General features: G+C 41.8%; 1 protein-coding gene across 2 annotated transcripts; it reads left to right on the top strand.

The window, feature by feature from the left end:
* Nucleotides 1-1,193: 1,193 nt before the first annotated feature.
* Nucleotides 1,194-18,970, top strand: LOC308084476 (alanine aminotransferase 2-like). Of its 2 annotated transcripts, XR_013933092.1 has the most exons (12): nucleotides 1,194-1,747; nucleotides 3,386-3,475; nucleotides 6,058-6,166; nucleotides 6,928-7,061; nucleotides 7,592-7,835; nucleotides 10,371-10,450; nucleotides 11,703-11,839; nucleotides 13,215-13,389; nucleotides 13,996-14,151; nucleotides 14,972-15,084; nucleotides 16,351-18,230; nucleotides 18,435-18,970. XR_013933092.1 is itself a non-coding variant. In XM_080427141.1 (11 exons), the coding sequence occupies exons 1-11, from the start codon at nucleotides 1,409-1,411 to the stop codon at nucleotides 16,460-16,462; spliced, it is 1,689 nt and encodes a 562-aa protein (XP_080283267.1). In that variant the 5' UTR covers nucleotides 1,194-1,408; the 3' UTR covers nucleotides 16,463-18,970. The 2 variants fall into 2 exon arrangements, 1 of the variants encoding a protein (XP_080283267.1); XM_080427141.1 differs by having other exon boundaries at nucleotides 16,351-18,970.
* Nucleotides 18,971-24,416: the final 5,446 nt, after the last annotated feature.

Below are 24,416 nucleotides of genomic sequence, written 5' to 3'. Positions count from 1 at the left end.
GTGTGTGTGTGTGTGTGTGTGTGTGTGTGTGTGTGTGTGTGTGTGTGCATGTGCGTGCGTGTGTGTGTGTTTGTGTGTGTTTGTGTGTGTGTGTGTGTGTGTGTGTGTGTAATTGCGAACGGAAGGAGGCGCGCCTTCGCAAGTGGAGCTTACTATGAAACCGTGCTCGGGTTGTGTCTCTGTGTCTCTGTGTGTGCCGTGCTCGGGTTGTGTCTCTGTGTGTGTCTCTGTGTGCACTGCCTGCGTGCAGCTCCTCTGAGATAAGTAAATATCCAATTTAGACGTACCATACATCAAATGAAAGGTCTTTGAAAACTGAACACACCTGTCAAGGTTGCGTTTAAGCCCACCCCTTCCCCCGGAAGCCACGCCCCGGAGAAGGCTCCTAAAAACTCCCCATTGAAACCCCATGTTAAATGAAAAGTGCCCGAATCGCTCCGAAACTTTTTCTACCCCCCCTAAGTGGGGGTCTACGAACAAATACTTCGGGCTCGGATTTTGGCTCCGCCCCCCGGAAGTGGGTGAAACAGGCACTTCAAACACTTTGTTGAATTGTTCAAAAAAAGGTGAATTTTTGGTGAATTTTTATTTTTCTAAGATGCTCCTTTTACGCAGATTTTTTTTGTATTTTTTTGTATGTTTTTATTGGTTACTTATTTATTTTATTTTTTTTGCGTTCGCTTCCCACGTTCGCGAGATGCTGAGAGATGCTAAGAGATGCTGTATTTGTTTAGGTCTATTTTTATTTCCAAAACAAAATGCATTCATTTGTTAATGGTGTTTTGTATTTGCAAATCACACTGTGTTTGTTTTGTTGGTGATTCGGGACATTTGTAAAACATTATTTTTAGTATAGGCTAGTTTGGGCAGGACATTAACTCAATTTTGGGCTAATTTTACAGCATTCAATCATTCGTGGGTGCTGCATTCATATTCTAATCTATCTATTCTCTATTCTTGTTAGAAACTTTGCATCTCTAAATTACACCCCTAGATGCTTTAGCTTTTCTTTTTGCAACACCGGCCTCCAGGCATATCAATATATAGCTGGGTGTTGTAGTTTGTGAACTGTCATTTTTGACTTACGATCTGTCGCGCATTAGAGCACCAAAAACATCATTACCCAGTATTCTTAGCGAGAGATAACCGTGTAGGAGACTAGTAGGAGGCGGTGGTTTAATAAAAGCGAGGTGTTCACCGTTCAGCCTACGAGTGTGTGGATTTCGTATTGCCAGACGACAAGTAGAGGAAACAATCTGTACAGGTTACAGGGTATTTAACTAAATCAGCTCGGGAAATCCTGGACATTTTTAGACTCGAACGGCCGTGAGTGTCGTTCCACCCGTCGTTTTTTCCTTCGTCGTTACCTCTCTCTCTCTCACACATCACAAGCCCCGGAGGAGGAACCATGCATCGTCTCCAGCACCTGGCGTGCCGCTCTCTGGCCGCAGGTGTCCGCGGTGCCCAGCCTCCTCCTCCCCGACGGTCCAGGTCGCTGGACGCGGGTCTGGTGGTCCAGCAGTCCGTGCGTTTCAAAACGCAAGGGCCGGCGGAGCATGAGCATCGCTACGGGTTGAAGCGGTTCAGCACGGCTGAGGCCACCGCCGCGACGAGAGAGACGAGAGGCAAGATGCGAGAGAAGACTCTCACCATAGACAACATGAACCCGCACGTGAAGGCGGTGGAGTACGCCGTGCGGGGCCCCATAGTCATCAAGGCTGGGGACATCGAGAGGGACATGCAGCAGGTGAATAGTACGATTCAAAACAAACCTATGAATTGACGCGCGTGTCCTTGTGGTGGTTTTATGATTAACCACTTACACCCACGGATCTTTCTGAGTTGCAACTTGGTCTGCACTCTGCAGTTGCTTCCGTCTAGACACCGAATCTTTTCACCTGAAATACTAGCATATTATCTTGGATCATTCAAGACTATCATATATATGTATTTGATCGAGTCTGATTTTGACTTTCGTATCTATGATAGTCTTGGGCTTCACCCCCTATAAGTCACTGGACATCCGCGCGGAAAACCCGTACTTCTCCGTACATGAAAAAGAATCATATAGGAAGTGCTCACCCTGTAGCAAAGGATATTGACTCGACATTAGGAACCCGTGTGCACTTTATTAGCCCGTATTTTTTCAATAGATATGTGTTTTAATCCCGCCTGTGTCTGATTCTGTCGGAAGTTTCGTGTATTCCTTCAATGGGCGGTAGTGGCGGGGCGCATCAGGTGAAAGCCGGTATTACACTCAATGTAAACAGGAAGTAGACGAGGGGGGAAATGGCGTTCAGGTACATACGGGATTAAAACACATATCTATTGAAAAATACGGACTAATACAGTGCACAAAGATTCCGAATGGTGAGTTAACACCCGAGGCTGCCGGGTAAGCACCTTATATTTTGCATTTGTACATGTTCGGAGAAAGTCCAGTGGACTGACTGGAGTCACTGGACTCTGGGTGGTAAAGCCCAAGCCAGACTATCATAGATGTGCAAATATCAAAATCGATCAAATACATTTATATATTAGTCTTGATCCAAGGCTAATTATCTACAATCTCATTGTGAGCTTGCAGATCGGCTATTTCTGGCAAATGTTCCAGAACAGCCTAGGAGGCATTGGGTTTCAAGTGGTTAAGTAGCGACACTTTGAGCTGGATGCTGTAGTGGTGTCGGGAGTTGCATCATCCTCTGTTGCATCCTAACCTGAACTGGTGTCAGCACAGACAGTCCGTCCTTAATAACTTGACACACTGACCCTGACCCCACCGTCTGGCTTAGTTATGTTTTAATAATCTCACACATCGTTAAGTTGGAACCAGTTGCTTGGTTCTTTCACAGGAGATCGCGTAGTGCATGACCATGAAGTTATAGCAGGAGACATTTCATGGCGGGAGTTGGCCTTGGATCACAAGACGGTCATCGGTCATAATAATTTATATCTTGTATCAAGGTCAAGGCTAGGCAGGAGTGTGTCACTAAACATGTATTTAGTCGCTCTCTGACCACCCCCACCACTTTCACTGATTCTTTGTATGCTACGAGCAAGTCAGATAGAAAATGAAGTTAGAGAAAATCTAAAATTTCTGAATAAAATTACATGGATGCTTAATGAGTTAAAGGACCATATTGGTGTTAAAAAAAATACTTAAATTCATTGTTCAAACCATTTATAATTTTTGAATAATGACCAGCTTTCCATATTTTATTTTTTATTTAAATGTTCAGGTGATAAAACCACCGTAAAATGATCAGTCTATTATGTCCCTGGGCTAAAACATGCTCAGGGACAAACACCCGATATGGTTGTTTAAGCCATTCTGAGTAGGACTGTCAGCTAAAATCTGAATGTAAATAATTGTTTGTCTCTTCAGGGTGTGAAACATCCTTTCTCTGAGGTCATCAAGGCCAACATCGGAGATGCCCATGCCATGGGCCAGCAGCCAATCACCTTCCTCCGTCAGGTGAGGATAGACAGAATTCATTATTTAAACAATCAGACATGTCTATGGTGAGAAGCTTGAGGATCAGCAAAAGGTGTAAGCATATTCTGTCCTTGCGTAAGCATTAATGAAATGATCAAACCTGACTCCTGTTTAGTCTATCTTCTTTCCCCCCATTAATGGCAACTTCATGGACAGGGATTGGTGGGCAATATGGCTAAAATATATAGTGTATAGAGATCTTTTTAGGCTGTGTGATGATAAATGTTATAGTACATCTCTCTGCAACAGCTTGACTCACTGATTATTTAAAAATGAGAGGCATGAATGTCAGGTCAAACAACAACAACAACTTGGAACAGCATGCACTGAATGTATTCCCAAACTGTGTTGAATTAATGAAGGGTTGATTCCCAAACTTGACACTGGTCAGGTTGGTCAGATAACGTTCCAGAGGTATAGTAGTTGGGGTTGCTCTCTGGTTACAACCCCTGGGTAGGCTGCAGTATAAATGTGAGTTCATTTATCCAGTATCTTGCAGCCTTGTTTTGAGTTTTGCTACCTGGTACAAGGAAGTAGTTTGTACTGTGGTTCTTTTCCTTATTTTGGTCTACATTGGCTGCCAATGGAGCTTTACAGCAAGGTGTTGAACTTGTTCATGAGCTTGTTCACCTACACTTTTCCTGTCACACCTGTTTGTGATGTGCTATCGGCACTTTGTGACATAGCATGGCCTAAAGCATGATATAAGCTCAGTACAGTACAGTACAAAAGCCTTCTCCAAAGGCTATGTGCTCGCACAAATTAACATAAATCTTTATTCATAACGGCACACATTAAAACATTTTGTGGACAGCACATGGTGCAAAATCTATATGGCAGAAATTCATAAAATGCATAAAATTAAGCAGTCAGTTTAAGGCCGATGCATACTAGACTTGGAGTTCTGAAATAAAATCGGTTCGGGACGGCTCCATTTCGGCTCAATAAAGTCATTTCATACTGATGTGGCTCACACTTGGTAGAGACCCTATGGTGGAGACTGTAGACCAGTGTTGATGGCAAATCTGCTTATTATAAGAGAAGTTGGCCGTGTTTTTATGTAAAGTCGTTCGTAAATATTGGGGGTCCTTGACATGAAAATGTAAGAACCACTGCTCTAAAAACATTAGACAATGAATAAAGTTTGACTGACCTGCCCTGGTCGCTTATTTTGGGCTTGTTTTCATAGACCAGGTTGCTTGTTTCTCGCGCAGTGTGGGCTGCTGCACTACAGCCAGCAGGACTGTTGGAAGTGGAACAGTGGAACTCCTTTGTGATTTTACATTAGAGTAGGCCTATTGCGCAATGGATATAATTTCAACACAAATGCCTGATGCTTCAATGCGACAGGTGGGTTAATTAACGAGCCTTATTGAAAACGGCAGTGTTTATGCTTTTGTCCTCTAGAAGTCTGTGTCATGTGTCTATTCATTTGAAGGTTTTCTCTGGCCCAAGAACTCAGATGATAGCCAGATCAGATGTGTCCCAGCCGCAGGCATTTGTGTTGGAAATAGTGACGTGAATAATGAGAGGAGGTCGGGCTGTGCGCGCTGGCTGGGGACAGACAGGCGAGGGGGAGAAATGGAGAAAGAAACGCTTTGCTGGACTGTCGCAGCTTGTTTATAAACAAACTATTCATTTTAGTCGATGAATATGTCACGTAGTTGTTCAAATTGATTAATATTACATCATATACGGCCTCTTTGGGAACGGGACACCCTTGGGAGACCAGAGCGCAGAAAGAGAAAAGTGATGTTTATCATTTCAATAAATAAGCATAAACAAACTGCTCCAATTGAACAATGTTGCTGTAATTAAGAGATTCGATTGGGTACATATGTCTTATATACACAGATTGACAAATAGTGGTCGGAACGGCTCTCCACTTTCCTCTGTCCCCAGACAGAGGAAAGCGGGGGCCGGAGAGGTAGAGAAGGCTTGTTATTTGGAGCTTATTTATAAACTTTCGTCCAAGCGGTGTATAGGCAGCAGCATTGCTGGAAGTGGAACAGATGGGTAAATTAATACCTGGATATTGCGACTGCTGTGTGGAATATGTGACGGAGGTATATGGAGGTTTTCCCTTCGTAGCGATAGGACACCTTTTCAGTGATGGGTTGTGTTTATGAATGGTCACTAGACAGAGATTTCAGAGGTGTTTGTTCCTCCTGGACGTTGGCTTGTGTCTCTTCCAAACTACCGCAGTTTTCCCTGGCTTCACTGCCGACAGAATGAACTTGAAGCTGGGCTGAATGAATGAGGAAGCAGTATGTGGACGCCAAACCGAGCTCAGGATGTTGCAACATATCGGCGGCACCAAACAGCCAAAATTAGGACGCGTACCGCCCACCCAAACCTATGAATGACGTCATATTGTAGTCTGGACCAAGCCGGAACGCACTTATTTCGGTTCTATAAGGGTAGTTTGCATTGGCCTTTTAGAATAATATTTTGGCCTGCTTTTGTTTGGCTTATACAAGAAGGAAGGCCACATTATAATTTTCTCTGCTGTGGGGCTGTACGTTTATTGAAAATGATCTCCTGTTTGTTTGTCCATCTAGGTGGTGGCTCTCTGCTCCTACCCAGAGCTGCTGGGCAGCCCTGCTTTCCCTGAAGACGCCAAGGAGCGTGCTCGACGTATCCTGCAGGGTTGCGGAGGACAGAGCCTCGGTGTGTGTGTGTGTGTGTGTGTGTGTGTGTGTGTGTGTGTGTGTTTGAGGGCGTTTAAGGATAGAATTTGTTTGTTTGTATGTGTGTGTTACAAAAATTTGTTTTTGTGTGCAGTTTCTTTAGTTGGTTCACTGTAACTTTGTGCTGGCTTTAAATAAAGAAACATTCCTGTACATCTACACAAACACACACACTATGTGTGTTTGAGAGCATCTGGCCGGAACGCAGCCAACTGGGTCATATGTAGGTTTGGGTGGGTAGAACAGAATGCTGACGGTGTGGGATACAATGCAGCCTCTCTGAAGCCCAGTGTGACCTTTTGGACAAAATAACAGGATGTCAGGGTTAAAATGGCTGAAAAACACAGCATTTCTGGTCACATGTTTGTATCCAGTTGAGTAAAAAAAGATGGCCTGTGCATTTCCATACACATGGAATGTGTAGTATGTTAATACGTGCGGTGGTTGTAGTTTGTGTACCTGTTCTTCTATTGAGAAAAGTATATCCCATTGGTTGGGTAGGACCACTAGTGATTGACTGGAGGTTTTGCATCAAAGTGAAAACACAATGTGTCCTCTGCTCAAATGAGCTGTTCCCTTATACAGTATCTCAGCAGTCGAAATTTCCGGGTAGAATATTGTTATGAATTGCAGCTGTAAGGCAGTATGGTAATGTAAACACCTCAATCTGGATCTTAATCAGAGTAAGTTACTATTGGTACTAATGAAACATTGTACATTATTTGTTTGTGTCCCCCTTAGGTTCATACAGTGCCAGTCAGGGGGTGGAGTGTATTCGTCGCGACATCGCTGCCTACATTGAGCAGAGGGACCAGGGTGTTCCAGCCGACTGGGACAACATCTACCTCACAACAGGAGCCAGTGACGGCATCGTGGTAAATGCTCCGCTTTTCTATAGCACCCATTCATTCACACACAGATTTACAGGGCGGTCAGAGAGACAGCGGATTGCCATGACACTTGCTCAGCACATTAATATTCCCCCGGAGGATGAAACCTTGATTTGAGTGACCCCCATGACCTTTAGTCTAGTACCACCCTCAGACCAAAATGTCAACTTTGCAGCCTATACATACTGTTCTATTGCTGCACCAATATGTATACATCTACATATGCTGCTATTTATAACCTCATGTACCTGTTACTATATATGCTGCAACCACTGCAGTGTGTTTTTATATCAGTTTTTTACAGAATCTTGTGTCACATCCATTTCTCTCCTTATTCTTCCTACTCCCTCTACCCTCTTCTCCCCGTCACCTTTCTTTATATCATCTATCTCCCTACTCCTCTCTCTCTGGGTGTATCTCTCCATCAATTGTTTTACTTCTGTCCGTCCACCTCTTCTTTCCATCTCTATTCTCTCTCCCTTTCCCTCCTCCGTCCTTTTTTTATGGCGTTGTAGAGCATTCTGAGGCTGTTGGTGTCGGGCCAGGGGCGTTGCAGGACCGGCGTGCTGATCCCCATCCCTCAGTACCCGCTGTACTCTGCGGCTATAGCAGAAATGGAGGCGGTGCAGGTCAACTACTACCTGGACGAGGCCAACTGCTGGGCGTTGGACGTGGCAGAGGTATACAGAGCGTACCAGGCCGCCAAGGAGCACTGCCAGCCCCGTGTCCTCTGTATCATCAACCCCGGAAACCCTACCGGTGGGCTCACTGTCTGTCTGTCTTGTCTTAAAGGAGGAGTTCACCCAAAAAATGACTTATTTTCTATCAATTGCACACCCTATGAAGCCTTGAATCCATGGATTTTTTTTTGTTTTTGTCGCATTCCTAAGCTAATAATTTGATTCCCGTCTCCTACCGGCTAATGTATCCGGTAGGAGACACAAAGTAGATTATTTGTGTCTCCTATCGGAAATACACACGGTCATCAAATTATTGTCTTAAGAATGCCACAAAAACAAAAATAAATCCATGATATCAAGGCTTCATGGGGTGTGTAATTGATAGAAAATAAGTCATTTTTTGGGTGAACTCCTCCTTTAAGCACGATTTATACTTTGTCATAGGACGGAGTCACGTGCCGAAAATAGATGACCTACAAGCTCACAAGGTGTCGCGTGCAGTGGCGTTTGGTGGATTCTAACGTTGACCGGGCCAGAACCGGTTTGACGGCTAAACTGGTTTTTAATGGCCACTCATTAACAATTCGGCCGAATGCAAATGAGCCCCATTTGAAAACAAAGGCGACTTTCTGTGGTCGGCTACAACAGAATAGGGTGAGGGGCTGCTAATGTTGATTTTTAGTTTTTCCCCCTGGCGGATCTTGCCCCTACACAGGGACAAGCTGGGTTTACAGAACGGGCCATGGCCTCGTTGGCCCCAATGACGATACACGCCTGGTCGCGTGCTTGCTATTTCTGGCACATGACTGCGTCGTATCATGACGAGTAACATTTCAACCCGGCATGAACTGCTTCTTAATTTATATACTACATCGTATGATGACATTGCTTGGTGTCGCTTGCCAGCGAGCAAATCTGCTCAGATGTGATGCTTTGTGAGCTTGTAGATCTGCTCTTGTCGGCGAGCAACGCCTAAGCGAGTATAAACCAGGCTTACTTTAGGCTTAGATGGCTAAAATATAAACAACAAGTTTTAATAATCATTTCTTGTTCCTGTAGCATGTGACTAGGAATATGCTTAGACCTGGTACCAAATTGTTCCAATTCCTGTGAAAGGTCTGGCTCAGGAATTCCTCTTATGTATGCCTGTGTACATGTTACAGCTCTCTGAGAAGCACACATTCCACAAGTTTGTTTTCATGTGGTACTTGAGCCTTAAGCTGTGGAAGAAGTGTTTTTTACCAAACTGGACAACAAGAGTGGTAATACCAATATTTTGTTCCAGGGACCCCCAGAAGCAAAGATCTGAGTTACAAATGTTCGCTTTAAAAATGTATATATTCAAAGATTTGCAAAAATGTTCTCGATTTAAAAAAAAAAATGCAGATCTACAAGCTCATAGTGCGTCACTCGGTGCCGCGCTATGAACTTGTATATCTGCTATTTTTGAATAGCCAAAGTGTAAAATAATGCTTTTTTGCTCAAATCAAAAAATGACACAGGTCTTAATGGGTTAAATGTATGTCAGCAAGGCATGCCATTAAATCACAGGAATGGTGTGTTTTCACTAGCTTATGGGTGAGTGCTGCATTCCCTCCAGCAGGTAAACATTTTCAAATCTAATGCAGGTAGTCCTAACAGGCAAATCTTCCTTGAATAGGAACACCTAACTGGATCAATAAGCAGAATCGATATTGGAACTGCCTGGAATCAATTAAATCCTTTCAATGCCTGTGACTTACTCCTCAGCTCCCCCAGGAGCATAGCATTGTTCACCATCAGCAATGCGTCAATTTGACCTTGCCTGTGCTATATACAGTATATATATATACATGACATCTGATCCTGTTATTTCTCATTGGAACTCAGTATGCGGTTACACTGAGATCTTGGCGTATGTATGTTTATTCCATCAGCAGTGATTATGTAACCAGTCCGTTGATGGTGATGAGTGATGGAATGTTTTATGATGTTGGATGATAAAACAGCTGTCTCTGTCATAGGGAGTCACACAGTGTCAAAGTGTAAATGTGGCATACCGTGATTGAGACCGTTATTTGGCACACATACTCATCATTGAGGGGAGTGTAAAAACGACACCAAAATAATTTGGATAAAAAATGACTCGATCACAGATCTCCAAATAGTTGAATATTATTCACCTAAATCAGTGTAGACCGCTGGGGCAATCTAGTCAACTAAGTATACGGTTTAAGTGATTTTAAGGCCTGTTGGGTGTTTAAAAAAAGTATGTCTGTCCTACCTGCTGCCATCTCTAGCCACCTCTCAAATAACTGCTCTTCAAGGTCTCAATGTCCTGCTTGCACACGTCGCATGGAAGATGGTAACGTGCTGATACTTGGCGTGTAGTCTGTAGCACATTCCGATTGCTGGGGAATGTGGTCACTTAGCAAATGGGTATTTAAAACATCATAAATTCTAATATTTGTAGATGTATAAAAGTGTTAACACATCTTTTAGAATCTGGATTCAGAAACACTTATTTGCAAAGTATTAGGTTCACAAGGAAATAGTGTTGCATCCTTGATAACCTGTCATCTGTCTTTGTGTCTCATTCCCAAACTCTTCTTTCACTCAACTTTCCATCCTCTAGGTCAGGTGCAGAGTAAGAAATGCATGGAGGAGGTCCTCCACTTTGCCTACGAGGAGAACCTCTTTGTCATGTCTGATGAGGTAATGTCACTGCCAGCAAAAAGTCGTTTTCGAACACTTTGCTTATTGAACGAGAAAGACGAGTCCACCTTCAAAAAATCTGTGTCAATGAGAGCTATCAAGTTAGACTCTGTCAGGAATATATTTATGCATGATTCATCAGTGCATGCATGACTATGACTGATCTCATTCAGGGAGATTCTGCCTTTAAACTTAATCATATATAGATATAGATATATTATAGATATATAAATATTTTATTTTTTTAACACATTGGGTGCCAAAACCGTATATATACGGTTTTGGCCATACTAACGTTGAGTGCCAAAACCGTATATATACGGTTTTTTTTTTCATCTCCGTTCTGTGTCCTCAACTTTAGGAGATTAGGAAATATCACTCCTACAAGATTTAGACTCCAATCCACCTCCTGGTTAACTTATGACTTCAAAAACCTGTATCTCGGCTCCTGTGTACTTTTTTTTTTAATAATGTTAATTTAACTATTTTCAACTGGCTGCAACTATGGAACGGATTACCGAATGTTTTTAATTTTTTTCCCCCGATTGTACGAGACCTGTATGTGTGTAATGAGGGGATCACCGTGAGGACGGTGATCACTGAAAATATTTTGTGACTACTTGAAAAAGGTTCAACATTGAAAAAAAATCCTGGCACTCAAAGTATAATATTTTAATAAACCTCTGGCACCCAATGTGTTAAGAGGAGGAACTATTTACTTTATACTACTTAATTTTGAGTCTTGAGCTGAAATTATTTCTTGGGGCCTCCTCTTTCTGATCACCCAGACACCCCTATTTGTCCACATTCTTTCCAGGATGCATTTAACCTATGTACCTGCTAATCCCTATGGAAAGTTTCAACCTTGGTATATTCCCAAGATGTTGCAACCCTCATTGCCACACACACACACACACACAGAGTTGGGCCTGTACAGAATCTGTTTTTGTTTTTGGTGATATCTTGGTCATTGTCGTGTTAAATCCAATGCCAATGGACAGAATTCTCACCTGTGATCACAGGAAAAAAATTCAGCACTTTTTTTATTTGTCTTTGCACTTCTTAATGAATTGATTGTAGTGTAGGTGATCTACAGCAGGAAGAAAAGCTTGTTCTGGGGTAGCATTTAGCTGAAATTAAATGGGTAAAGCATAAATGTAAATGTTGCACAATTACAGTTTTACCTGACATTTGCTTTATGTTGACTGTCGCAGTTACTTTGTTCTAAACTTGTGTGTGTGTGTGTGTTCAGGTGTACCAGGACAATGTGTATTCTCCAGACTGCCAGTTCCACTCCTTCAAGAAGGTTCTGTATGAGATGGGCCCAGAGTACTTCAACTCTGTCGAGCTGGTCTCGTTCCACTCTACCTCCAAAGGCTACACAGGAGAGTGAGTACACAGCGTGATAGTGATATGCACCGACATTCTGCCAAGACCCGCCCCAGACCCGGAAAAGTCGCGCTGTGATTGACCAGTGGTCACTTTGAGTGACAGTTGGGGCAAACGCAGTCCCCACAACATCATTACATAACTCGGACGGCGCTTAGTCGACTAGCAGACCATCGGCCGGTCGTCGCGGGCACTCGCGCTCGGGCGCGACTCCTCGGCCTCAAGGTCTGCTGAGTTGGCGCGCCTCCGTCATGGTCCAAAACTATACTTTATTAGCCAAAAAAAAGTTGTCTGCGGTTGTCGGAAAAAGAGTGCCCTCAGCGGGATTCGATCTCGAGCCTCAGGCTCGGCAGTCTTAACGCCTAGTGAGGCACGCCACGAGACCAGATGCAATACTAGGGTTTTGGTCTGTATTAGACTGTAAATGCCCCCACCCTCCCCTCTGGGGGCGGAGTCCTTGTTTTCTCGTTTTTGTATTCAGCCAATCGCAGGGCGGGCTTTGGTCGAATGTCGCTGTACAACAATATTACGCGAGTACACACACGCACGGACGCACGCGCGCGCGCACACACACGCACAAACATATGTGACATAATAGATAATGGAAGATTACATGCCAGGGTGGAACTTTTCCTGCGACATGACATATATATATTTTTAAAGTTTGTTTATAAAATGACAGGCTGCCGATATGTTGAATTTGTCCAAATTAAAAATGCTGTGTCAAGAGTGCAGTGCATAGGTAAACAGACCTCTATATTTAGAGAGAAGTAGCTATCAAAAATATTGATGTTGGTAAAGTTATAATGATAAATTTGCAAAGATTAAATAAAACAAAAGATCGACCATGACAGGACAGGAATGCTGTGACAGGAATGTGACGGGAACAAAACGGTAAAGAATGTGCTCTGATAGATTGCCTAAATGATACAGCGCATCCTGTTTGGTGCTTAACGAGCACGTGCCTAATGGAAAAAGGAAGAGCACAAATCGAATTTTTTGATTAAGTCATGAAAAGAGATGTTCTTCTTTTGTTGCTCTGTACTATTAGCTGACTTCTCAGCGTTAATTGAGAATGGTACATTGGCACAGTATTGCCGGCTCAATCTCCCTGTCTGGTGCACCTCAGGAATACAAACCTGGGTGGACCGACGGGGTTAACGGGTAGCTTGGAAGACATGATTACAATCTAGAAAGAAAGCTAAACATAAATATTCATAGGTTTACGTTTAAATGACACAATGAATACACTGCGAGTCACATGACGATCACAACAGAAACCAGGTGGACATGGGACTATTGAGCAACTCAGGCAGCAGAAAATGTTTGTCTAGTGGCTCTTTCAGTGTGTCCATCTCAACCCTCCATTTTCCAGGTGTGGTTTCCGTGGAGGCTACATGGAGGTGTTGAACCTGGACAGCGAGGTGAAGGCTCAGTTGGTAAAGTTGCTGTCGGTGCGTCTGTGCCCCCCCGTCACTGGACAGGCTGCAATGGATGTCGTCGTCAACCCCCCGAAACCCCATGAGCCCTCCTACGCACAGTTCATGAAGGTCTGTGTGTGTGTTTGAGAGAGAGAGAGAGAGAGAGAGAGAGAGATGCTCTGAATTCTTGTAAAGGCCAGTGGTGAAGCCAACTACTTGCAGTTTCTTCATTTAATCAAAATATTTTTTGATTGACCATCTACGTTTGCATGTGCAAGCAATTTATCTCGGTTAGCTGCTACTAGCTAGTACTCACAATACGACAAAACAAGGAGAAAAAGATAACGAAGGAGAAAAATATTTAACTCTAGTATAAGTATAGAAACAGAAGGGGTAAAACTAAATGGGTAAACAGTGTTTTTTTTTTTCTATGACCCCTTTGACTTCGTTCAGCGCAAATTTATTTAATCAATAACATTTGATTTCCTCTGATTCAAGGGCTGCCAGTATGATTATTCTTCATAATACATCAATCATGCATGCATAATAGAAGAAAAACGAGGATGAAACTGATTACATGCAAATGTAAATCGAGTCCAAAACAAATTGTCAAAATAACAGTACTTAGAGTTATAAGCTGTTGAATGTGAGGTCCGATCTGTACAGCAATATCTTGAGTATTATACTATTATTTAAGACTTGAATTAACACTCAGGATTTGACTGTGTTCTCCAGGAGAAGAGTTTGGTGCTGGGCAGCCTGGCTGAGAGGGCCAAGATGACAGAGCAGACCCTCAACACAGTGCCTGGGATCAAATGCAACCCTGTGCAGGGAGCCATGTACGCATTCCCACAGATCTTCATTCCTCCACGAGCTGTCCAGGAGGCAAAGGTACGTTTCACCCGTGAACAATGGCAGTTGCTTTCGTACTAATGTCTTTGTCAGGCTCTTTTTAGGTTAGGCCATAAAGAGACACTGTTGATTTCATTTAATTTCATTGTTGATACTGTAGGTGTCATAGTCCGTTGAAAAAACTATATTTACAATACAATCCATATTGACAGAAAATTCCCCTTTCTGTCGGTTTCAGCCTATAATTCTATTATTCCCATGATGCATCTTGCGGGCATGCATTAACAAATATATGTTGAATTGTGATAGCGTCCCTTTAATAGATTTAGAGTTAAGGCTTAGGTTTAAGATTAGGGAAAGAGTAAAAGTATGGGATATAGTGAGGTTTTAAGGTGATATGATGTAAGTAGCAAATAGCAAAAATAGCCACATAGCTCACGTCCACATAGCTCACGTCTTTTAATTTCATTCAGCTGTTTTTATACAAATGAGTGGAAACGATTAGGAAACGATTATGCAAAATAAATGCGATTAGCTCGAATTATTGCAATCAGGCAATAATGTAATAATTGTGACAGACCTTCTTGAGGTGTGTCACATAGCAGAGGTGTTGTGATGTGGAGAGGGTAGGTGGAGTGCACCATCTAGTGGCTGAATGTTATATAAATGTATATCGCCTTTATTAAGATGTGGGCTAGGGAACTAATGGAGACGATGTCAATTAGTCAAAGGGCATCAAGTACAGCACGACAAACCTCTGTTGTTTTTATTTGGTGAAGCACTTGGGAATGGGAAGCCTTGTTTTGAAAAGTGAATGAATAATAATGAATTATTTTTATTTTCTTCTGTACATCTCTAGTCCCTAGGTGTGGCTCCAGACATGTTGTACTGCCTGAGGCTGCTGGAGGAGACTGGTATATGCGTAGTTCCTGGGAGTGGCTTTGGCCAGAGAGAGGGGACCTACCACTTCAGGTTAGACTACTCACTCTTTCATAATGCCGTCCCTCATTAGTACAGTGGTTCTCATCTACAGACCTGACCAATCGGACCAGGCCTGTTCTGGCGAACCGCTCATCCAGTTGACACAGCACTTCCTTGGGTCCCCAGCAATACACCGCTAAGTGTGAAGTCGATCGGATGGGCGGTTTGCAAGATACTCGGATGTGTTCTTTGAAGTGTGCTGTTTCTGGAGGATCGCTCATACGATCAACTCTTCACATTGGACACTCCTTGGGTCCCCAGCATTGCACCTGCCTAGTGTGAAGTCGATCGGATGACTGACCTTGGTCTTTGCGACTGACCACCAATCATCTTTGGTGAACACATCCAGATGTCGCACTGTGATTTTCTGTCTTGTCACTGCTGTCAGGGATCTCGCAAATTCTTTATTCTCTCCCATTCTAGTACTCGTTTTGTCACTTATACTGTGTGTAGGAGAGGGAATTTTTCAATGTGTGTAAAGTTTGTTTAGTCTCTGGGCATGTCATGTGATGCCATGGATGGATTTTGTTTTTATTATGAGACCCAAAGTGATAATAGTTAATAATGTTTATCATTCATTTTTAACACATTCGGTGCCAGAGTTTTATTAAAACAGTGTACGTTGAGTGCCACAGATCTCACCGTTTGTAACGCTGCGCTGTTTAGAGCTGTAGACTCCACGACAAGCACCCGTATGTAAACAATGGATGCGTGCACGACGATGGATGGTCCTGGCTAACGCCTGGAACAATAACATCTCTCACGCAAGTCGCCATTGCGGAGTGATCGCGCATCGAAAATGACTCGTTTTAAATATATTTATTATTTAACCCATTTAGACCCGAGGCCGATTCTAATAGTGCCTTCTAAATCCTGACCTTCTGAATAACTTCAATTTTTTATTCAAAAATTACAAAAAAAGTATGTTGCTATGTACTGTACATAGCAACAACCCCAAAAGGGTTTCCCGTCCTGAAAGGTATAGTTACAAATAGGGGTTCCCTGAACCAACTAGCCAGTCAAAAGATTTTGTGTGTATAGTGCTACTTTTCATTCTTTTGTCCAGCTTTCAGCCAAAGATAGCAGTTCATTAATCAATCTCGCATTCCTTTTGACTGAGAATAAGAATCTTATACTGTGCTCTTCTGTTAGCTTGGAAAATAATGTGAAGATGCAGTGCTATATACTGTAGTAATGACTTGAGATTCAGCCATAGACTTCCAAATGTCAACCTGGTGTGTCTCTTCCTACTTCCAGGATGACCATTCTGCCGAGCAAGGAGAAGCTCAAAGTGCTGCTGGAGAACGTGCGACGGTTCCACCTCAGTTTCCTTGAGGAGTACTCGGAGCAGGAGGAACCTCAGAGATGAGCTGTACAGCCAAGTGGAACAAAGCCACTTCAGAAATGAGTCTGTAAACAAATAATGCTTTATTTTAAGACTTAGGTATGAACCGGCAGCAATGAATGCTGATAAGGCTTTGTTTTGTGTTCCCAAAGTGAAAACGACCGCGTGAGGTTTTGACTTGATTTACAGCAACACGGTGCCTTCCTACCACATTCAATTTAAAAGGGACAAATTATTTAGTTGTGGGCCGAAATGTTAAAGGAGAGATCCGGCCATTTTAAAGCTGGTTGCTTGTTTCTCTCACAGACGTCTGTGAGAGAAACAAGCAACCAGCGTCATCTCGTTCTGCACGAACGATAGCTCGTGCGCGACATTCAGTGCATGTTTGAGTCTCATGAGACTCCACGATGAGCAGTAGTAGAGAAAAAACTAACTTTGCATCGGTTATAATAGACGATTTTCACTCTTACACACGTCTCCCATTATGCCGCTGTAAGGGGTCTGCAGAATGGACAACAGGGGCAGATCTGGAATAACTCAACGGCCCTTTCGATGTTGGTGAGTGATTAGCGACACATCAAAGATAACACTTAAAATGGCCGGATCTCTCCTTTAAAGTCCCAAGGGATATGACTTAAAGCTACTGTACATTCAGAAGATCACAACAACTACACATATGGACTTCTTACTGTAAATATAGCATGTGTGGTCAGTCAATTTGTTCCTTTCAGTGGGCACCTGTATGCCAGCTTTGTTTTTCTTTACATACAGATATCTACTTCTACTGGTTACAAGCACTAGGTACAATCTTGGAATTATCTATCCTCTCCTTTTTGGAATTATCTGGTCAATGTAAAATACCTGCCGTCTACAGCCTTCTATCCATTTTAACGGGTATGGTCATTGACCTGTATTGACAACAGCATGTTGAACAACCATAGTGTTCGACTTAAACATATTTTCAAAGGAAAATAATGTCTGCCTGAAACATGTCGACTCTTTATTTAGGTGAAAATATTTGTTGTCATACGACCCAGTAGGTCAAGGAAGTATCAATTAGCCTTAATTGACTGTGTTAAGGTTGTCAGTGGGTTTGCCTGGTGAAGAGAGGGCTTTCTCATTAGTTAGTAGTCGTATTTCAACATGTGTAACAGTAATTTTTACTGCATTGCCCCTTAAATGATGATAGAGGGATGACAGCAGGGTATGTTAAATACCTCCCTTCCATCAGCCAGTTCTCTAATTGGTCTCATCTTTGTGAACTAAGCCCTTTAGGCAATTCACATTTCAAAGAGAATGGATTTAAGAAGAATTAATTAGTTGTTTATTTCTATATAGTTGACGACATTGAAGATCTTTGTTTTCTGGGTGTATGGACATTTATTGTTGAAATATAGTTTACTTTTTGCTTGTTTACATGCAGACAGTGGTTTACTGAGGGCATCCTCCCTGTATAAGGAGGGCTGGTATTATATTAAAGGGATAGGTCACCCCCAAAATGACTTTTTTTCTATCGATTAGTCACCCCATGGAGACTTGAATATTGTTTAGTTTTTTTCTTCGCATTCTTAATACTGGAATGTGGAGACAGTTAATCTATCAGATATTTGTACAGTGATATCAAACTGTATAGAAATTAGACTTGATCTCATTAAATAGTATGTTGTGGTTTTGAGAGACGTTGATTCAAAGTGTAGGGTAACGACTCCTAATTTTACAATCCTTGAATCTGTGTTTCTTGTCTGGCTTGGGTCGTATTTCCAAGTTACAATAAAGCAAAGACTTAGGTTAGGTTATTGGTATGAAAGCTTTTTTTTTGTTTGAGCAACATCTGATGATTTATGTTTACTGTTGTGTTGTTCTCCGCCAACACACCTACTGTATTGTCAGAGCCTGTGTAGCCTGATTTATACTTGGTTGCAAGCCAGAAAATAGCCCATCTACAAGCTCACGAGTTGCACTATGACACGTTATGAGCGTGAAGATCCAACCATAGTAGCTTAGAACTAAGTATAAATCAGTCCTGCTCTGTATCCTCATTTCAGATGTTGTTCATGAAACGACTTTATTTGCCCTCATCATTAAGACGCAAACATTTGTTGTAGTTTTTGTTGTTGTATAACACTGATTATTCAATTAATTATTTGATGTACTCGGATGATATTCTTCAAAGTGACTGGTTCTCTTTTTGTTTTTTTAATGGAATGCCTTACCCGTTTTCTTTTTGCTAAATACTCAAACGCATGCTTTTATTTAGAAAATCTTAAATTATGTAATTGATTGAGGTAAGACTTAATGTTTTCTTCTTACCTAGAACATTTTATCATGTTCAGAGCACCCTGGCAAACATACTGTAATTGGTCTACAACTGGAACATATGGATGGATTACTTAATGCTAATGACACATATTGGCCTTTTATCCACACACATTTCCTTAAAACACATTTTATTTTGTATATTGTAAGTGGAGAGGAGTGCTGCTTGGATACATGGAAAAAACATTTGGTGCATAAAATGGCTGGGAGGTGCTCTTTCATTTTATTTATTTCATTTCTTCAGAAATAAGACTGTTACTTAGAACGACTTTTGGATAGGTTTGACTTTTTTCCCCTCTTGTTTTTGTACAGTAAAGTTCTAATAACTGGAGACATGTATGTAATTGTGAAGTGGTTTCAGTTGGGGAAACCCCCAAAAGGTTTCTTTTGATCTTTTACAGTCTTTTAACACTGGATTAAAATGTAATTAAAGCATTTCTTAGTGAAACATAATTTAATGTAACCCTTGTGTTATTTAGCTGAGCACCTACATGAAAATGTTCATTGGGAGCAGCTGAGGCAGAGCAGTGGTGGAAAAAGTACTCAAATTCTTTATTTAAGTAAAAGTACCAATACTGCAAGATAAAAATACTCTGTTAGAGTCCAGAATTAAAAAAAATTAAGTACAGAAGTATTGGCATCAAAATGTACTAAAAGTACTAAAATATTTGAAAATAGCAGATCTACTAGCTCACAACGTGTCGCGATGCGTTGTGAGCTTGTATATCGGCTATTTAGCCTAGGTATAAAATAGGGCTAAAGTGGTTAATGTATGTTTTATAATATAATTTATATCTGAAAAGTAAGTTTTCCAATAATTGTAGTGGAGTAAAAGTACAATATTTGCCTCTGAGAAGTATTGGAAATTGGAAATACTCAAGTAAAGTACAAATACCTCAAAATTGTACTTGTAAGTAACTTAGTTACTTTCCACCACTGAGGCAGAGTGATGGAAAATGGAAACGATAGATGATATGCAACGCGGGTCATTATGTGTTATGGGAGCTATGGTCCTCCATGCTGGTAGGTTGGCCCTGGGGCTGTTGCTTCTGCTGTCAGAGCAACGAAAGGCAGATGAGGCAATACAAATTTAAGTGCTAATCATTTACTTTGACTTTTAATCTGCGCTAACTCCCAGGCACAAGGAAATCTAGGTAATACAGATACATCTCACCTTCAAGGGTTAACGTGATAAAAAATGGGAGTAAATGAGTAGTATTGTACTGTAGCAGAAAAAAAATTTAAGACACCAAATAATTTAAAGTCTGTTCTGGTCATCTGCACTTGGACCAAATAGTATTTGCATAATGTATGAGCTATCAAATATAAATGTAGGCAAAGTATGTACAGCCAATTTACAGTGGATATAATGAATGTGTAATTGAATATGCAATCAATAATATTGTTTAAGTAGTATAGTATAATAGCTTAGTATACATTAGGTTTGAACATACAGTAGGTCTACTCAAAATAATTAAGGGAACACTTTGATCCCATTTTTTTCATGAGCAGAACATACACTGCTCACAAAAACTGCTAAATAAAGTTCACTTTCTTTGAGCAGTATATACAGTATATGTATATGTCAACATTACAATGTCCTCATGTGTTTTTTTTCCCTCCGTCCCCCCTCCCACTCTCAAAGTTCCAGCCATGAACAAACATACACAAACTCAAAAGATCATGTACATTACTAGATACATAAATCAGAGCAGCAGTATCTGAACATAAATGAAAATAATATGACCTATAAAAGTCCAAATTAAAGATTCTACACTTTTGTGCATTGAATTGAAAAAATGTAGAAACTAACGGCTGGATTTAACTAGAATATTCTCGTTGCTATCTTGACAATCTACAAGCATTCACACATACATACCCACCCGTATTCCTGTTCACCGATTCGTAGATCAGGCTGTACAAACATACACTGTACATCTGAATGTTACAGGGAAGCCTCACTGGTCCCGAACCCAACCCTCACCACGCCAGCTAAGGAAGACCTCCCATACAGCATGCGAAGGAAACACCCTGCCAAGCACGGAGGTGCACACCCGCAGCGAAACTTGTGTCACTGATCATTGGCACCATGGTGTGAAACGACTGGCCTGATGTCCTGAACGCACATCCACACAACCCTGCTGGAGGAACACAATGCTCCCCACACCATCCCCTCACACCGGGTCGACGAGATAAAGTTATGCTCTTCTTTTACAAAACTATATTGAAGTCAACACACTTGGAAGAGAACTATTGACAAAAAAAGACAGCGAAAGACAGGAAACCTGATTCAGTGACCAAAATAATTCCTAATCGACTACTACAGGGATGATGATGTCTTTTTGTTATAAAACGTTTTGTAGTCTAAATGGGACCCGGTTTGGGACCTGCAACCCGTCGATCACTCAGAGTTAAAAATGGATAAATTAAGTCCCCTTTTTTCCTTTCATCATGTCCAACTTCATCATGTTGAGGCCAGGCTTGGCATCCACCTTCGTACAATGAAAAAAGGAGTTACTAAATGTACTTGGAGAGACATCATTGCATCACATGCATAGTTGTATGCTTTTGGACCATATGGGTGGAGAGTAAAGGGCAAACTCCCTCTGGTCTTTTGTGTACTTATGGCCCTGTTTTAACAGGAGGTCCATCGGAAAATCTGAAATTCGTGAAAAATGTAAACATAATGCTCAAAGTTGTATTTTCATTTTACCCAAGTAGAATGCAGGCAACGCATAGGAGTGGTCCTAAAAGAAAGAGTAAGGTTTACATCATCGCTCACACAGTCACAGCTGTTTGGTGCATAGCTGGCACATATTCTTTTTCCCATCACACTCGTCACTATTTGGAGCGAGAGAGAGAGAGAGAGAGAGAGAGGTGTGTGCATGTGTATGCATGAATGTGACTGATAATGGTGTCAGAGAGTGAGTGAGAGAGATGGGGAGAGCAAGTGTGAGAGAGGTTTGTATATGACCAGGGCCATGATGCTCACAGCTGTTTGGCGCATAGCTAATAAAAATGGTAAAGCAGGACCTGTCCACCACAGCGTCTATTTGAACACAATTGGCCCATGTTCGGGGAGGGAAGCCGGGCAGATTGGGGTTATATTTGTCATTGCACGTACTTCTACGGGCTGGGGGCGGCACCTGTCAGCGGGGAGTGTTGGGCGGGAGGAGTAGGACGAGGCTCCATGTCCTCCCGGTAGGGGCTCCTCACTGGCAGGTGAGCCAGTGACAGTGACAACATACAGAAATGTGTGTGTGTGTGTGTGTGTGTGTGTGTGTGTGTGTGTGTGTGTGTGGGGGGGGGGGTGATTCGCATAATGACTAAATTGGGGAGAAAATTTGGCAAAAAGTAGAACTAGTATTAGCATATACAGTACTGAACAGACCAAATGCAAATGCAATAAAAGAACAGTAGTTGAGGCAAAAGGAGATGAAAGCGAGGACGATTTGTCCGTCAATTAGTCAGTGTTTATCTTGCAGACTGTGTAGCTCTTAATATATGACCTTATAAACCAGACAAAATGGGGTGAAAAGCTACCTCATTATTCTGCCCAACATTTCTTTCCCTGACGTCATTAACCTTAAATCCATGTCCTCATTCTTTGGAACTGACTCTGCACCGGCTGCTTAAAGCTAGAACTACAGTACCACCGGCATGGGGGTCATAATTCATTAAATAAGATTACAAATTGAGATTACACATTTATTTTTCATATCAGACCTGTCAAGGAATAGAGCAAACAAACAACAAATGTCACAAAGAAAAGAAAAACATGTATTGTGTCAAAACAGAAAAGTACCAAAAAACTACAATATGGAACAACCTTACACTGCACATCTGGGGTCAGGTTTCTCATGTTTGCTGTGGCGACTGTTTATGCTACATTTATGAGTGTTTGGGGTCTTGTGAGGAGGCGAGGCAGAATGCACAAGAATCCCTGTGTCTGTGTTGGCAAGAAGACCTCAGTGACTTCATGCGTGGGACGGAGCATCAAGTGGGAGAAGAGAAGAAACAGCACAACAGGGAAAACTTTTATTTGAGCCATAGAGCGATGCAAGCTATTATCTAGAATAATGAAACTGTCTGTTTGTGTATATCAATGTGTCCATCACCAACAGACATACAGCAACAGAAACATGTTGCAAATAATTCAAATACAGCCCTTTAAGATTTTCTTCTGACACGAGTGAAAGTTCGTTTTAGTTCATATTCAATTCTGACTCGGCCGATTCTACAAATGTCTTCTAAATCCCAACAGTTTTCTGAAAAAACGTACAGTATGTTTCTATATCAGTGGTGCTCAAACTTTGTCATGTCAAGGACCCCCAAAATGATATGTATTTGGCCGCCGACCCCCATCTCCAAATGTTTTGTTCCAGGGACCCCCAGAAGCAAAGATTTGAGTTAAAAATGTTCGCTTTAAACAATATATATTCAAAGATTTGCACACATTTTCACGATTTTTCAAAAATAGCAGATCTACAAGCTTGTAGCGCAGCACTCGGTGCCGTGCTATGAACTTGTATATCTGCTATTTTTGAATATCCTAAGTGTAAAATAATGCTTTTTAGCTAAAATGAAAAAGATGCGTTCCAGGTTCTATGAATATAGATGCCCAAAAGACTTAGACTCGACCACAACCAAAAGTCAAGCAATGTAGATGACTTGTTCAAATAAAGTTGTGATACTTTTTAATCATCTGGATCTCATTTTCATTACATTTTATTCAAGTCCCTTTGCCAGAGAGAGGGAGAGAGAGCTGGTAATGATCTCTAATAACTCCTCCTACACCAGCTGTCCTGCATTGCATTGTACTGTAATGGCAGCATTTCTTATTCATAAACCACTCAGGGTCCAAACAGTAACCGAATACACCCTGCTTATTAGGAGCCGTCACCCTCTCCTTTGCTCAGGCTGACCAGCGTCCACACCTGCGCTCGGAGGAGACAACTGCTTTTTGTTTTTTAACGCAACATACTGTTGTGATACTGTTGATATATACTTCGTATCTCTACAGTATGGGAAGTTTTGATCCAAACTCCCTATAATGATAGTAAAACAAGAACACAGACATGCATACATAAACACACAGACACGATTCCACCGTGGGGTGCGACTGTTTTCCTGTTCCCACCAGTTGTGGAGTGAGGATGCCAGGAACAGGAGGATGGGCTGGCCTCCACCCAGCCAAACACTGCTGTTGTTGAGAGAGGGTTTAGAATTGCTGCTTAACACCAGTTTATAGAGATCATAAATTGCACATCCTGAGATAAGAGTTTCTGTCCACCAAAGCAGTAATACTTCCACGGTCGGGGCCTCCATTTCCTGTGTATCTCAATGGGTTGAGCATGGCACGAACACTAATGTTTGCACTTACTGAACAGTAAGGTGCTTCAGTGCTTAAAGCCAGCATTCTTTTTTATTGTTTAAGCTGTGAAAAATGTTGAATGGAAATAAACTGAATTTATAGCCATGTGGTTTTGGTTTACATTGGTCATAGGTGTAACAGATGGCAGTCCCTATATAGTGGAAAACCAACATGAATTGAATAGAAATGGAGAATTTTATATCTGAATGAGTAGTTGAATTGGTGGGTGATAGGGTTATGTCTGAAACGGCAGATGACTGATCACGGCAAGATTAAACATGGATGAAA

This window comes from Gymnoscopelus braueri (genome assembly GCF_963280865.1).
Source record: "Gymnoscopelus braueri genome assembly, chromosome: 1".
Classification (NCBI taxonomy): Eukaryota; Metazoa; Chordata; class Actinopteri; order Myctophiformes; family Myctophidae; genus Gymnoscopelus; species Gymnoscopelus braueri.
This window is presented reverse-complemented; position numbering and strand designations above follow the sequence as displayed.